We start from the raw sequence: 16,222 nt of genomic DNA on the forward strand, positions 1-16,222 counted from the left end.
TTGGGCTGGCCACGTGACTACCCTGATCAATACATGGAAAGGTGCATCATTTGTAGCAGAAGTGATAATCCTGGGACTTCTCAGCTCTGGCCCTAAGAGGCGGCAAGGAAACTTCCGTTTCCTTCCTCTTGACATGCACCCTCTTGGAGGGCGGCTGCCATGCTCTGAGGAACCCCAAGCGGCCACGTGGTACACTGAGGTAAACTGAGGTCCCAGCCCAACAGCACCAGCTCAGTGCCAGCCATATGAGTGAGGTCATGGTGAGCCTTCCAGCCAGTCCAACACCCTTGCCGACAACAGATAGAGCAGAATTGCTCCTCGCTCCTTTAAAGTCCAAGCCACCTTGAAACATCTTGTGAAGAGGGAATGCTCCGCCAGCAAGTGGAGGAGTCCGGGAAAGGTAATTGAACTAACCACCAAGAAGGGAAAGAGAGAGAAAGACGACCAAAGCGCATTAATCCTAAGTACGGAAAGCAGCCTTAATTTACATGTCTACAGGTGCGGCCTTCTCTCTAAAAAGGTTTCAAGTTGCGCTGACTTTTTGCTATTAACAGCAGCCTTAATTTAGAGCTTTCAGGCTGGCAAAGGGACCATGAAACCCGACCAAAGGGGAAAGTGTCAGGTTGCTACTGTGCCCAAGGAAAAAAGGTCAAATAGCGTTTCAGCCCCCTGCTAACTTTAGCAGTGAATAATGAAGAAGGTGTTCAAAATTTAATTAACGCAGGGCTGTGGCTAACAGCTAACTAACCCTGCTATTTTGGAGATGAGGAAACGAGATTAAATAACCACTGGGCATGACCCCTCCCACATTTATCCAACATCATGGAAGTTTTTGTTTTTTTAATGTTTATTTTTGAGAGAGCGAGAGAGAGAGCAGGAGCCGGGAAGGGGTAGAGAGAGGGGGAGGCACAGAATCTGAAGCAGGCTCCGGGCTGTGAGCTGTCAGCACCAAGCCCAATGCGGGGCTCAAACCCATCAACTGTGAGATCACGACCTGAGCCAAAGTCAGACACTCAACCGACTGAGCCACCCAGGCGCCCCCAGCATCACCGAAGCTTTAACTCCTCCATGCAGATAACCACCAGCCCGTAAACCTAGCACCAAAGAGTGTGCTACATGTAACCTGCCATATCAACGAACTACTGCTGTGTAACAAACCCCCGCAAAATGTAGTGGCTTGTAACAGGAACCATTCATTACTTTCACCATTTTGTGGCTAGGGTGGCAGGTCCTCTGCTGGGTGTGGCTCAGTCACGAGGGGTCTGCTGGGCTGGAAGGTCCAAGATGGCCACACTGATGTGTCTAGCAGGTGGTGCCGGCTTTCGGCTGGGAGACTCTCCTGGCCTCTCACCCTCCGTTAGCCAGACTGCCTTCCTTACATGGGGGTCTCGGGACAGGGCTCTGAGATATCTCCCGGGCAGAAGCTGCAAGGTCTCTTGGGACCCAGGCTTGGGATTTTACACATCACTTTTGCCACATTCCACTGGTCAAGCCCATGTCCAAAGAGGAGGGCATAGACTCTGCCTCCGTATGGGAAAGCAGCAAAGAATGTGACCCTGAATTTAGTCTGCCATGCCTGTCTATTTAAAATTACAACCAGGGGAGCCTGGGTGGCTCCGTCAGTTAAGCGTCGGACTCTTGGTTTCCGCTCAGGTCATGATCTCACGGTTTCGCGAGTTTGAGCCCCGCCTCAAGCTCTCCACAGTGCGGAGCCTGCTTGGGATTCTCGGTCTCCCTCTCGCTCTGCCCCTCCCCCACTCACCCTGTCTCTGTCTCTCTCGAAATAAACTTAAAAAAAAAAAATAGGGGCATCTGGGTGGCTCAGTCAGTTAAGATGTCCAACTTGGGCTCAGGTCATAGTCTCGTGGTTCATGAGTTCGAGCCCCGCACTGGGCTCTGGGGTGACAGCTCAGAGCCTTGAGCCTACTTTGGATTTTGTGTCTCCCTCTCTCTTTGCCCCTCCCTCTCTTGCATTCCGTCTCTCTCCCTCCCTCTCCCTCGTCCTCTCTCTCTCTCTCAAAAATGAATAGACATTAAAAATTTTTCTTCAATAAAAGAAAATAAAAAATAAAATGACAACCCTTCCTCCCCCCTCTGGAATTTCCTATCCTTCTTCCCTGCTTGATGTTTCTCCCTAGTGCTTTTCACCAGCTGATATACTATGTTTTGCTTATTTAAGAATGGACGCTCCATTAGGGCAGGGATCTGTGCTGCTTAGTTCATTGCTATAGCTCCAGCACTGAGTCTAGCACATTGTAGGTGCTCAGTGAGGAATTGTTGAAGGAATCGATGATGGGAACCTCTTACTACTGTGGTATACAGAAGTGGGTATGGCCTGATCTCTGCCCCCGGGTTCTGTGTTCTGGAGCCAGCTCTCACACTTCGGTGAAGTTTCACAGCATCTTTGTGAAAGCAAAAAGGTCCTAAAAATGGCACAGATGTTTAGAAAACAGAAGTCTGATCACATACTTAGGGCTGCTCACTCAAGGACACAAGACCTGGCTCCCAGGCCTACCAGCTGAGAAGTGCACCTGGACAGACCCACCGTGACCCCCACCAAGGAGCAACCCAGTGCAGCCTAGGGTTGGCTGTGAGTCACAGCAGAGGGTCGGAGAGCGAAGAATTGTCTTTTCAGGTGCTTTTATAAAATACACTCCTTAGAGCAGTTTTAGGTCGGTAGCCAGATTGAGAGTTCCATATTGCCCCTCCCCCACGCACAGCTTGCCCCACTATCAACATCCCGCACCAGAGTGGTACCTGTTACAATCGATGAAATGATCCATTTAGAAGGACATGGGCAATGTTCATCCCACAATGGTAAGTGAGAAAAATCTGGACACCATGAAATATACATATCTGAAAATATGCATCTGACCTTCCTGTGTTTCATATACTCGATTTCATCAAACTCACAAGTTTAAAAAGCTATTCTTTTAGGTGCCATTAAAGGGGGAAAAGGCTGATAAGACTCCAACTAATCAGTTGTCGTCCTGATTTTTAATTTGTTGGAATGTGAGGGAAAAACCCTGTGTCCGAAGATAAATACATTACAGTGTGTTTCACACACACAAGAATGTAGGTACTTGTGTTTCTCTCCGGTGGGGAGACCACAGGTCCTTTGAATTCTCCTGTTCGTGCTCTTAAAAACTTGCCTGCTTCTTCAACAAATGGGTGTTGGGAAAGGTGGAGAGCCAAAAGCAAAAAAATGAAGTTGGATACCTACCTTATACCCCATACAAAAATGAGCTCAACATGGAATGAAGACCTAAACATAAGTTTCATGACGTTGGATTTGGCAATGATTTCTCGCATGAGACCAAAAGCCCAGGCAACAAGAACAAAAACAGACAAATGGAACTGATGACCTCAAACTTAAGACTTCTGTACTGTAAAGGAAGCAATCAACACGAAGGAAAAAAATCAACCTACAGAAAGGGAGAAAATATTAGCCAATAATCGAATAAGAGATTAACATCTAGGATATAAAAAGGACTCCTATAACCCAACAATAAAAAAAAAAAATAACCAGAATAAAAAATTGGCAAAGGACTTGAATAGACATTTCTTCAAAGAGCTACAAATGGCCGGCGAGCATAGGAAAATATGCTCAACATCACAATCAGGAAAATGCCAATCCAACCACAATGAGATACTACCTGATGCCCATTAGGATGGTCACTATAAAAAAAATGTATTGGGGCGCCTGGGTGGCGCAGTCGGTTAAGCGTCCGACTTCAGCCAGGTCACGATCTCGCGGTCCGTGAGTTCGAGCCCCGCGTCAGGCTCTGGGCTGATGGCTCAGAGCCTGGAGCCTGTTTCCGATTCTGTGTCTCCCTCTCTCTCTGCCCCTCCCCCATTCATGCTTTGTCTCTCCCTGTCCCAAAAATGAATAAACGTTGAAAAAAAAAATTAAAAAAAAAATGTATTGGCACAGATGTGAAGAAATTTGAACGCCTGTGCACTGGTAGTGGGGATGTAACATGGTGTAGCCACTATGGAAAACAGTACGGCATTTCCTTGAAAAAATTAAAAATGGAATTACCATAGAATCTGGCAATGCCACTTCTGGGCTATAGATCCCAAAGAACTGAAGACAGGATCTCATAATTGCATACCCATGTCACCGCAGCACAACTCCCGACAGCAAAGGGGTCAAAGTCACCTAAATGTTCATCGAGGAACGAATGGATTTACAAAACACAGGGAACTATCATTGAGCCTTAAAAAAAAAGGAGATCGTGTCCTGCGACAACACGGATGAACCTCGGGCACGTTACGCTAAGTGAAATAAACCAGTAACGAGAAGGCAACTACTTACTGTAGGACTCCACCTGTAAGGTACCTTGGGCAGTCAAACTCTGAAACGCAGAAAGTAGAAGAGTAGTTGCCAGCGGCTGGGAAGCGGTTGGGAAGGGGAGTTACTTACTGTTGGGTGGGTATAGTTTCAACAGAAGTTTCATTTGTCGCACAATAATGTCCACAGGGTAGACGCCACACTTTTAGACGGTCAAGATAAAACTGTGTGTGTGGTTTTGTGTGTGTGTGTGTTTTAGCACACACAAAAATCGCTTTCCTGGTTTCCCTAAATCTCCACCCTATATACTTTTTAAAAAGTTCTATAAATAAGCAAGAATGACTTTGGAGTGGCGGTGGAAGGGTGAGCAATGGTGCCATTGGTCTGATTTGTGTCTCCCCGCCCCCCCCCCCACGCCCTCGCCCGGTGCTGGCCTGCAGGAGGGCTGGAGTTGGCGGCAGTTGGCCACGCCCTGCCCCCAGGAGGAGGGCTCTTCTACCCCCCCCCAACACCTCTCCTGAAACAGACGCTGTGACCACACCAAAGTCGGACGGAGGGGCGTAACTGCCTTTAAAAATTTTTTTAAACAAAATACAAGATCTACGAAAAAGTATAAAGGATCATAATAAGCACTCATATTCCCACCATTTTAGCTTTTTGCCTCTTTCATAGAATAGACAACAAACACTGCCAACAAAGTTCCTTTTGTCCCCTATCTCCAGCCAGTCTCCTCCTCTCCTTTATATTTTACTACTTTATACTTGTACCTGCTTTGTACGTCTTTCCCTTTAATAAATGGTTTTATTGTCCGATATCCTGCTTTCTGAAATCACATGTGGTTTTGCGCACTACCTATGTCGACAATCCTTCCTTTGACTCTAGAGCATTCCTTTTTAATAGTGACCCCCTGTTCCCTGGCATGGACAGATTATCAGCTTCATCCAGGTCGCCTCCCAGGTTCACTCCCACTAGCACTGTCGCCACGAACGTCCCTGGGGGCATCTTCTTGTGCGCCCACGTCGGTTCCTCCCGGGCAAGGCCATCTTGTCTAAACAGATATTTATCAGGAGTCTCCCGTGCCAGGGTTTGAAGGGCAAGGGCGGAGCGTGAACCAGCCGGGGAAGGGTTTCCTTACCCAGACTGCCGCTCCTGCGGGGTTAGCGAAGTAAAGTCACCTCCCCGCGCCCCAGAAGCCTGGCCCTCATCCCCCCACCCGGCTCCCTACATGTTTTTCCAAAGCCAGGACCGTCCACGCCTGCACTGCCCTTCTTGTCCCTTCGGCTCCCGGTATGCTCGGCCCGAAGCCCCGTAGCTGCCCGCGCAACCTGCCGACCCGACGGAAAAGACCCGGCCAAGGTCACACAGCGGTGCGCTCGCGGCCGCGGTATCCGCTTCCGCTCGCGTCGTAGCAAGCATCGGCCGTGGTTTTTCTCCGTCTGGGCTCCCGGTCCCGCCGAAGCCTCTCGCTAATCCCCGGCGGGCTTCCTCCCGGCTTTCCCGGGGAGGAGGGCGGGGCCGGGCCAGAGCGCCGCTAGTTCGGGTCCCGCCGCAGGCAGGACTCCGGCGCCAGGCCCGGCCCGACCGAGCGGCTGGCAGAGCTGGGTCTGCAGGGGCGGGTCTGGAGGGGCGGGGCGGGAAGCCGGGGGCGGGGCCGGAGGCGGGGCCATGCGCTTCCTGCGCCTGCGCCGCCTACCCTCCACTGAGAGCTTCCACCGCTCGCTCGGCTGTCAGGCGCGGTGGCCAAGTGGTAAGGCGTCGGTCTCGTAAACCGAAGATCGCGGGTTCGAACCCCGTCCGTGCCTGGGGCTTGAGGTTGGGGCTTGGCGATGGGGGTCTGTTGTCCCCACGTGCGCCGTCCCTTAGCTGCGTGGCATTTTTTACTTTTCAGATTCCGTCCGGGCGTTCTCCAGCCTGCCCCTCCCCCCCAGGCTGTGCAGCGCAGGCCCGGCCAGTTCGCTGGGGCTCGCGGGACCGCTGGTGTGGACGCGCTCCGTCCCTGTCGCGCAGCGCTGCGCTAGTGGCACCGGCGTTCGTCTCTACGGGGCCCCGCTCTCCTTGCCGTCCTAGGCCGGCCGGACCTTTATGGGGCCCCTGTGATACCGGTGGGGACACCGAGGCCCCAGGTGGTGAGCCCACGTGAGGCATTGACGTCGCCAGCGGGGGAAGGGGCTCTAGCGTCGCTTGGCTTTGCGTGTCTTAAGGGTGGGAGAACTTTCCAGAGAGGACTTTGGAATTTCTGGACCGGTGTTTTCTGGTTTGTTTGTTCCTTGAAAGGTGAGTTATCCACCTGTGCTTACCGTCTGCCTTCTTGTTGAGGAAGCCAGCCACATCGCTCAACTGGTGGGCACTTAGTCCTTTCCCAGCTCTTGGGAACTGACAGTTTGAGTCTGGTGCCTGTCTGTGTGATCCGTTCATTCCGGCCCCCTAGCCAGTTATGACACTCCCCAAGTCGTCTCTAGGATAAACAGCCCAATTTAATATGACATGATGTTGAGTGCCTCTAATTTCTGAATCACTCAGCCTGTCTCCTTTAATTGTAATCCTCAGCAATGAAAATACTACTCCAGAGATAGTTTCATGAATGGAGCTTAGGCCTCCCTCCTTCCACATCCCATGCTTCTCTTGATGTGACCCCAAATCACATTACCTTTCCAGAGGCCCCTGTCACACAGTTGACCATGGGGACATGGGGAGCTTCAGGTGGACTGAATGTCAGAGTCTCTGAGGGGATGTCTAGGGTTATCAGAAGACAGGATGTGGGGCCCTGGGAACAGGGATATATATTGATCTTTTCCCTAAGATTCCAATAAACGGAAGAAATGCTCTTGGCTTTTGAAGGGAATGCTGAGCCAGGGATTCGGTGTTGTCGTAGAATTGTCAGTAAATGCAAATTGAGACAGATGCTAGATATTCAGAAATAGGAAGAGGAAAGGTCCTGAACTACTGGATCGTGCAATGATTCTTATGCCTTAAACTGGATTCCTGATGAGAAGGAACTCCACAGTGAGGCATTGGGTCTCCTATAGAAGCTGGAGCAGAGAATTTCACCTGTATAGAGGTGGGGACGATGAATCAATAAAATCAATAAAAGAAAGTCAAGGTACAGAAGAGGTCAACATACAGATGTTAGAGGAAACGTGGGCCCCCAAAGGTAAAGGGTCAGACCCACGTACTGGGATGAGCACGGGAGCAGAGGTCTTACAGTTACCTTGAAGGCCCATGGGTATCTACACTCACCTTGGTGGGGCTGGAGGTAGGTCACTGGCTTAAAGGGTAGGGCCCAGGCAGGAAGGATACCTATGTTGAGTTTATGGCATGACCTCTATTAAATCACTCACATGCCCTGGACTTCAACTTGTTGCAAAATTCAAAAGTTGAAAGAGATGTTTCCTAAATACCCTGTGGCCTGAAATTCTGTTTCTGCCTCAGAGCCCAGACCTTTGGAGAAGCCAGGGGGCCTGAAGCTGTCCCGCCCATCTTTCTCATGACTGCCAAGGTGGTGAAAAATAATAGTCCCTTTCACAGTGGGGCCTGGTCATCATGCCCTCATGATGAGCTCTGTATGACCCTGGCTCCCCCATCCAAAAGGTTGCAGTCAGTCCTCCCAGATGAGCGACAAAGGCTCCCGTTCCTGATACACTTTAGTCTGTCCGTCTCCTTCTTTAATTGTGACGTGTAGCACTGAAGCTCCTACTCCAGAGATAGCTTCGTTGACTGCCAGTTTCCCCTCCCCGCTCAGACCTCTTGCCATATGCTCCCTGCCAGGGTCTAGATCAGAAGACAGGGCCTCTGGCACTCCAGTTTGAGAGCCACGTAGGCAGAGGACCATTTGTGGGCAGCTAAAACCTCCAGGATATTTTTAAAAATATAAACCACGTTAGGTCAGGCCTCTTCCTTCCTGTACATGAATATTATTTAACTTAAAAGCAGAATTTGGCAAGTAGATCTGTTTTGCCTCCTGCTGTCAGTTTGAATCCAATATTCCAGCCTAGAGAGATGTATTTTTAAATCTTTCCTTGTACAATCAAACACAGATTCGAAAGCCACACGAATCAGGTCAATGTCTTAACGAATTATACGCAGAATACTACTCAGGTCAGAGAACTTGGCCAGACCCCCCAGAAACCTGTTTTATGTGTCCCCTTCTCAGTACGGCCCCCCACAGCCAGAATAGTCGCTACTCCTATAGTTACCATTTACTTGGATTTTTTAAATCTTTTTTGTGCTTGTTTATTTTTGAGGGAGAGAGAGAGAGCATGAGCTGGGGAAAGGCAGAGAGAGGGAGAGAGAGAGAGAATCTGAAGCAGGCCCCAGGCACCGAGCCCGATGCGGGACCTCAAACCCACAAGCTGTGGGATCATGACAGGAGCCAAAGTTGGATGCTTAACCAACTGAGCCACCCAGGCACCCCTTGCATTTTTTTTTTTAATGTTTTAATGTTTGTTTATTTTGAGAGAGAGCATGCATGCACAAGTGGGGGAGGGGTGGAGACAGAGGATCCAAAGCGGGCTCTGCCTTGTCACTTGTCAGCCTTGTCACTGTCAGCGCGGAGCCTGATGCAGGGCTTGATCCCACGAACCTGTGAGATCATGACCTGAGCTGAAACTAAGAGTCAGATGCTTAACCAGCTGAGCCACCCAGGAGCCCCACCCCTTACTTGCATTTTTACTTACCAGCTACTCATGCATCTTTATACCCTATAGTTTAACTTTGTTCACTTTTATTTTTTTAATGTTTACTTTTAATTTTTTTAACGTTTATTTTTGAGAGAGCGAGAGCGGGAGACACAGAATCTGAAGCAGTTCCAGGCTCTGAACTGTCAGCACAGAGCCTGATGCGGGGCTCAAACTTGTGAACTGATCACAACCTGAGCTGAAGTCAGACGCTTAACCCAGGTGCCCCTTTGTTCATTTTTAAAACTGATATATCTTTTAAGCTGTTTTTTTTTTTCAATCACTAGGATTATCTTCCTTCATTTCCTTGCAGTGTATCAGTTGAGGAAGCTGGCCAACTTGACCTGTAGGGTTTCCTGTAGCCTGGACTTCGATAACTGCAAACTCCCAATGTAGTTAAACAAGCTCCTGGTCCTTGGTATGTTTTGCAAATTAGCAGCTATGTCCAGACACGGGATCAGAGTCAGGTTCGATATCTTTGGCAAAATTCTAGTATTATCTTCTCTGAGGAACCTCTGATTCCCCCAGGGTAGTAAGTGACTCGGCTTCTTGTCTGAGGCCTCTCTGTGTGTCTCACCCTATGGCTGGGGGGCCCCTTAGGGCTGAGACAGTGTCTCACTCCTGTCTGGGTTTTCAGCACCTGGTCCAGAGATAGAGGCCTGGTATCAGAGAGGTCCCTATTTGGAGGGTTGGGGAAGTCTTCTCTGGAGAGGTGAGGTCATTTGCTGGGCACTGGAGGATGGAGAGGATTTCGCCAGAGCACCACAATATCTTGTGTACTTCTGCACTCATTCAGTCATCTTCCCCCCCCCAAGTCTTTATTTTTAGAGAAACAGAGAGTGTGAGTGGGGGGGAGAGGCAGAGAAAGAGGGAGAATCTTAAGCAGGCTCCACACTGTCAGCGCAGAGCCCGATGCGGGGCTCGAACTCGTGAACCATGAGGTCATGACCTGAGCTGAAATCATGAGTTGGACCCTTAACCCATGGAGCCCGGTGCCCCTCAATCATCTTTGACACTCAGATACCATGTCCAGCTTGAAGCTAACCAGGCAGGGGATAAGGTACTTTTCTTTTCCCCATGGCCCTTCTAACCTTGCACATAAAATGGAATTTCAAATTAAGAAACAAAGCCAGAGTATTTTTTTTTTTTAATGTTTGTTTTTTGAGAGAGAGAGACAGAGCGCCAGCAGGGGAGGGGCAGAGAGAGGGAGACATGGAATCCGAAACAGGCTTCAGGCTCCGAGCTGTCAGCACAGAGCCCCACGCGGGGCTCAAATATGTGAACTGCAAGATCATGACCTGAGATGAAGTTGGACATTTAACCGACTGGGGGACAGGCGCCCCCAGAGTGAGTATTTGTTTATTAATAAGCACTAAAGGGGGCGCCTGGGTGGCGCAGTCGGTTAAGCATCCGACTTCAGCCAGGTCACGATCTCGCGGTCCGTGAGTTCGAGCCCCGCGTCGGGCTCTGGGCTGATGGCTCGGAGCCTGGAGCCTGTTTCCGATTCTGTGTCTCCCTCTCTCTCTGCTCCTTCCCCGTTCATGCTCTGTCTCTCTCTGTCCCAAAAATAAATAAAAAACGTTGAAAAAAAATTAAAAAAAAAAAAAAGCACTAGAGGTCCAACCCCATTCTTGGTGACAAAAGTTACAATTCAGAATCACGGACTGATGGGAATGAAAATGACCATTCGATGGGGCGCCTGGGTGGCGCAGTCGGTTAAGCGTCTGACTTCAGCCAGGTCATGATCTCGCAGTCCGTGAGTTCGAGCCCCGCGTCAGGCTCTGGGCTGATGGCTCAGAGCCTGGAGCCTGTTTCTGATTCTGTCTCCCTCTCTCTCTGCCCCTCCCCCGTTCATGCTCTGTCTCTCTCTGTCCCAAAAATAAATAAATGTTGAAAAAAAAAATTAAAAAAAAAAAAAAAAAAAAAAAAAAGAAAATGACCATTCGATCCTTGTTTTATAGCCACAGAAACGGGTAAAGAAAGGGGAGTGATTTGTTCAAGGTCATCCAGAAAGCTCTTCCTTTATCATGTGGATTAAGCTCTTCCACATAATCAGCATGAAGCTGTTTGGAAATGTCGTGTTCATTATTGCTTGACACGTACCCAGGAGATGGTCCATCTCTTTGCCAGCCTGTGAGCCAGACGGGTACTTTACTTGTCTAATATTCACCCCAATCAATAGGAAAAACATATAGGGACAAAAATCACGGGCTTGACCAGACTACTCAGGCTGTAGAGGCAGGGGAGGAACATAGATAGACACAAATTGCCAACGGTGTGTCAAATCCCCAGGAGACCTGACTACTAGCTCCTCTGGACCAAGGGCTCTAACGTCGTCCAGACACTTACGCTGCCCGTTGAAAGCCTTTCAGAGAGCCCTGGGTGACAGGGCTGGGACTCTGGGCCAGTAGGGCTCCCTGTGTGACCTAACTTCCCCCACTGTCGGCCTCACTCCTTAGGTCAAGTTCAGAGGGTGCAACCTAAGCAGAGTATCAGACCTCCTGCCTCTTCCCTAACCTCCACCACGCAGGAAAACTGAACCCAGCTTGAAGCACTGCCTTAGCAATGCTGACATATTATTACACCTGCAAAGAATTGACTCCTTTCTGGGGGATTTACCCGTCTGCTGCTGCTTGTGGGCAAGCGTCCTGTCTTCTCAACGTTTATTTATTTTTGGGACAGAGAGAGACAGAGCATGAACGGGGGACGGGCAGAGAGAGAGGGAGACACAGAATCGGAAACAGGCTCCAGGCTCCGAGCCATCAGCCCACAGCCCGACGCGGGGCTCGAACTCACAGACCGCGAGATCGTGACCTGGCTGAAGTCGGACGCTTAACCGACCCAGGCGCCCCCGCGTCCTGTCTTCTCAAATGACCTAGATAGATAAGGTAAGCAACAGTTAAAAAAAACGAAACAAAACAAGAAGTCAGTAACTTCTCTTCCTACAGTTAAGGAATAGTGAAGCTGGGAGAAACCACAGAGAAGATGACGTTCCAGTTTGGTCAGTGATGAAACAGAGGCCCAGGGACAGAGAAGAACTGATTGAAGGTTGCACAGGTGTGAGGAGGTGAAAAAGGCCCCAAAAGCTGACAAGACCGGTGATCCCTGGTGTGGCTTTTCTGCAGCACAGATCTTATGCCCAGCCTGTCTCTTTCCTGAGCTCTGGGTTCTTTCCTCTGTCCAAGCCACCTGGGCCAGGAAACAAAATGCACGTAGATTGCCATCCGAACAAAATATGCTGTGTCTTGTGTCCGAACTCTTTCTGACGGATGGCGGGAGACCGAAAAGAAGCCAGCACGGTCGGTCAGCACTGTAGACCTTGCATCTGATAGGCTGGATGGTCCAGAGGGGGGGGAGTGAAGTGGAAAGAACGCAACAGCACAGGGTGACCTTGGGTAAATCCTTCCATCCCTGCAAGCCCCGTTCCTGTGTCCGCAAAATGGGGTTTTATTGCCCTGGCTTGCCACTTCACAGCACTTTGTGTGTTGCTGGGTACATGGCAGGAGTTCATGTGTAGCAGAGAATCGGTACCGAGACATGATGTTGATTTTGAATACCTTGAATAGTTTGGTTATTGGAGGCCAAGGTAGATGTCAGCCCTCCTGCCCTTGGGGGATGTGTTCACCCCCTGAGAGGAAACTGGTGAAATCAGGAAGTGTTGGGGGAGTGCCTCTGTGTGGCTCGGCCCTAGGGGGCCCCCAGGAGGGTTTGGGGCCGTCAAGCCCCAAATAGCAAAGCCGGGTTCTCAGGGCAGTGTAGGCGGGACTGAAAGGCATTCGGCAAATATTTACTGAGTGTGCGTTATGTGCCAGGCACTGGGACACAGTAACGTATGAAAGAGACAGAAACTCCTACCCCTGCGGAGCTTACATTCTGGGAGTTGGAGGCAAAGATCAGCAGGGGGACAGAATACACTCAGATGAGTAAGATATGGGGCACATAGAGGGGAGAAGAGCTATGGGAAGGGGAAAAAACCTAGGTTGGGGGATGAGGTGTGACGGGAAAGGGGGCTGCAGTTGAAAACAGGGCAGCCGTGGAGGACCTAGGGAAGAATCTAGAATGGCGGGAGTGAGAGAACAAGGTCAGTGTCTCCAGCTCTATGGGATTTTGTTCCCAAGGCAGGCTGATCCCTCCCAGTGACAGGGATGGATGTCAGAGTATCTGGGACATTAAGACTGTTCGTGTCACACCCTGCCCTCCCCTCTCCACCCCCCTCAAGGGCTCTAAGGCCTGCTTGCTAAAGAGCCTGACTCCTAGGGGTCATTTGTTGGCGGGCGGGGGGGGGGGGGTGCAAAAAGGGCAGAAGCAACAGGGCAGGTTGGAGAGGCAGGCTCCATTGCGAGAAGGTGGCATGAGTGGCCCTGGATGCTGGGCTTCTCTGAGCTACTTCCCGGGAGCAGGCCGTTGGAAGATGCACTAGACAGGGGAGGCACTCGGTGGAAAGGGGTGGGTCTAAGGCCTGCATTTACTAGAGTGATTTCACCTATAAAATGTGGGTAATGATAACACCTGTGTCCGAAGGTCAGTGTGAGAATATGTGGAGACGCACAGGGTGTTGGCGCCTAGAAATTTCTCACTGAGAGCTATCTCATCTTGGCATGTTCTCTAAGCTGGTATTTTCTTCTTTCTTTCTTTTTTTTTTTTAATAAGATTGTACGTATTTAGAAATTTTTTTTAAATTTAAGAGAGAGAGAGAGAGAGAGAGGGAGAGAACAAGTGGGGGAGGGGCAGAGAGAGAGAGAGAGAGAGAGGGAGGGAGGGAGACAGAATCCCAAGTAGGTTCTGTGCTGCCAGTGTGGAGCCCTACGCGGGCCCCGAACCCACGAACCTGAGCAGAAACCAGGGGTCAGATGCTTAACCAGCTCAGCCACCCACGTGCCCCTAAATAAGATTTTATTTTTACACCCAATCTCTACACCCAACACGGGGCCCCGAACCCACCACTCTGAGATCAAGAGTTGCATGCTCTGTTGACTGAGCCCCAGCCAGGCGCCCTGGTGGCATTTTTCAAGTTGTAGGAGATAACCATGAGTGGATAATGAAATAAATTTTAACAGCTCGAGAGCAGCATTTTTTTTTTAAGGGAACAGAATAGGACCACGTAAAATTGTTTTGAGTATGTATGAATTGCTTCATGAGCCGTTTTATATACATATGTAGATATTTCCTACCTTGAGGCATGACTGCAAGTTTGAAAGCCACTGCCTTGAGGCAGTGTCTCTGTAAAGCCGGTCCTTCCGGAAGGGGTGTTTTTCTGACTTACTGATTTGCATGCCACTGTCCCCATTTTTGTCATATCAGAATACCACTCATACTAGTATAGACTGAATACCTGGCTGTGAGTGGGCTCACTTTAACCATTTTTTGCCTAACCGTGACAACAGTACTTATGACACTGACATTGAAAAATACACACCACGTTTTTTGTTTGTTTTCAACCTAAAGCCATCTCACACGTGAGCACTGTGCTGGGGGACACTGGTTAAAGAGCCTCAAGATGAAAGCGCTTTTTCAAAGGCTGGAGAAACTGAGACTCAGACCAGTCCCAGCCCCTCTCAGGGTCCCTTTCTGCCCTGTCCCACGCTGCACGGCTTCCCTAGTTTTGGGTGTTGACCTTCCCACAGTGGCCTCCTCAAGAAGCAAAGGACAGCCCCTGTCTGCTTGTGGACTGGCTCAGGATCTTTTTGGGGATGTAACCCCCAGTGGAGGAGGCCAGGGCCCGGTATCTTAACTTTGTCTTGTGAGCTTTGTCCCCCGCACCAACTTGGCAGAATTTCCTTTCTAGTCCAGCTTTGATTCCATTGATGGGATTAGGTGCCCCCCACGGCCATGTGCTTTGATGTGGTCAGGGGGTAGCAGGGAGATTTCAAACTCGGAGAGCAAATCTTAATCTTCTGCAGGCGTCTCTGGGATCAGCGCTGGGGTAAACGCACTCCATCCCTGCCCTTTCATCCCCCCAGGGCACCAGCTCCTCCAGGCTCTGAGACCCAAGGGTTTGTCAGATTTAGAGAAAGCAATAAAAGGGGAAGAGAAAGCGCATGAACCCCAGGCCCCCTCTAGCTCGGGCAGCATCACCAGCAATGTCAGGGCATTTTCCTCTTTCTTCTCTTCTAATCCTGGGCTCCCACAAAATGGGGAATTGTAGACCCTTGGGGCCAGTGGCTCATCCTGACCAGGCACCGAGCGCCTCTGCCTGTGCCTGGCTGCCATCTGCCCTCCATCCTTCCCAGAGTGACTCTTTCCTGGGAGCACCTGCTCTTGCAATCTGTCTGTCCTGCCCTGGAATCTTTCTGGCCTCAAGGTGGGGGAGGGGGTGGGAGCTGGCAAATTGAGCAGATAAACCACTCAACTTCCACTTCCACTTTTAAGGTATGTTTTGGGTTGGTGAGGACAGGAAAGAGAAGACAGGAACACAGCCAATAGCTGTATCAGGCCATAAACAGGTATTTCTCATTCTTTTCTTTAAATCAGACTGCGAGGTTCCATCTGAGGAGGGGGAGGGGCGCTCAATCTCAGTGGTTATTTGGGCTTCTCCATCATTCCCTCTTACTCTCTCCTCCGTGTTCCCAGGAATCCTGGCCATCTTGAGGATGGGCATCTTGGCAGAGGCCCGTGGATGCTCCAGAATGCTCAGATGAGACGCTCAGTTGTACTTCCCGATGTCCTGACTTCTAGAGAGAGTGGGGCAGCAGGTCCCCACAAAGGGGACTCTGACTTCCAACCCCTTTCCAATCCTGGGAAAGTTCTCTCTTGGCTTCTCAGCTTTTCTCTACCACCCTTCCTCCCCACAGTCCCCCTAAAGGAGCTCAGGTTTTCAGAAAGCACAGCCAAAGAGGTTGTTTGCAGGCAACTGGAAGGGGGTAGGAAGAGGGCAGAAAACCCATTCACATATCAACAAAGCACGCTGCTGGTAAGCCCGCTTGGCGCTTTACATTTATTATCCTCTCGTTGGTTGACCACCAAAGCCCGAAGGAAACGCCAGGCGGGCTCCGGGTTCCAAATGGGGAGGTTGAGGCCGGCCGCAGGAGAGCTCCACCGCAGCAGCGTGGCCGGCAGGGGGCTCTCCGCGCCGGCCTTCGCGGGAGGACGCGCCGGCAGCCGCTCTGACCGGCCAGAAGAGGAAAAGGGAAAATTACTGGAGCTCGGGGGCGGGAAGGGCTGCGTGACTGGGAGGAAGGCACTCGAAACTGTCGGGCCGCTAGCGTCCGGGCTCGATCCCCGGGGCGGCTCCGGCAGCCGGGCAGAGGGGCGCCCA

At 50.6% G+C, this 16,222-nt stretch overlaps 1 protein-coding gene and 1 non-coding gene across 2 annotated transcripts in view; both read left to right on the forward strand.

Moving 5' to 3' along the window:
* Nucleotides 1-5,959: 5,959 nt before the first annotated feature.
* The window catches only part of LOC102899308 (translation initiation factor IF-2-like), a 28,537-nt gene continuing 18,274 nt past the window's right edge, over nucleotides 5,960-16,222 (forward strand). Inside the window, exons 1-2 of the mRNA XM_045045042.1 lie at nucleotides 5,960-6,041; nucleotides 6,362-6,420. Of these exons, the coding sequence (XP_044900977.1) occupies nucleotides 5,960-6,041; nucleotides 6,362-6,420 (141 nt within the window). The remainder of the gene's footprint in view (nucleotides 6,042-6,361; nucleotides 6,421-16,222) is intronic.
* Nucleotides 6,025-6,096, forward strand: TRNAT-CGU. Its single transcript has one exon. It is a non-coding gene; the product is annotated as a tRNA-Thr (tRNA).

This window comes from Felis catus, chromosome E1 (assembly GCF_018350175.1).
Source record: "Felis catus isolate Fca126 chromosome E1, F.catus_Fca126_mat1.0, whole genome shotgun sequence".
Classification (NCBI taxonomy): Eukaryota; Metazoa; Chordata; class Mammalia; order Carnivora; family Felidae; genus Felis; species Felis catus.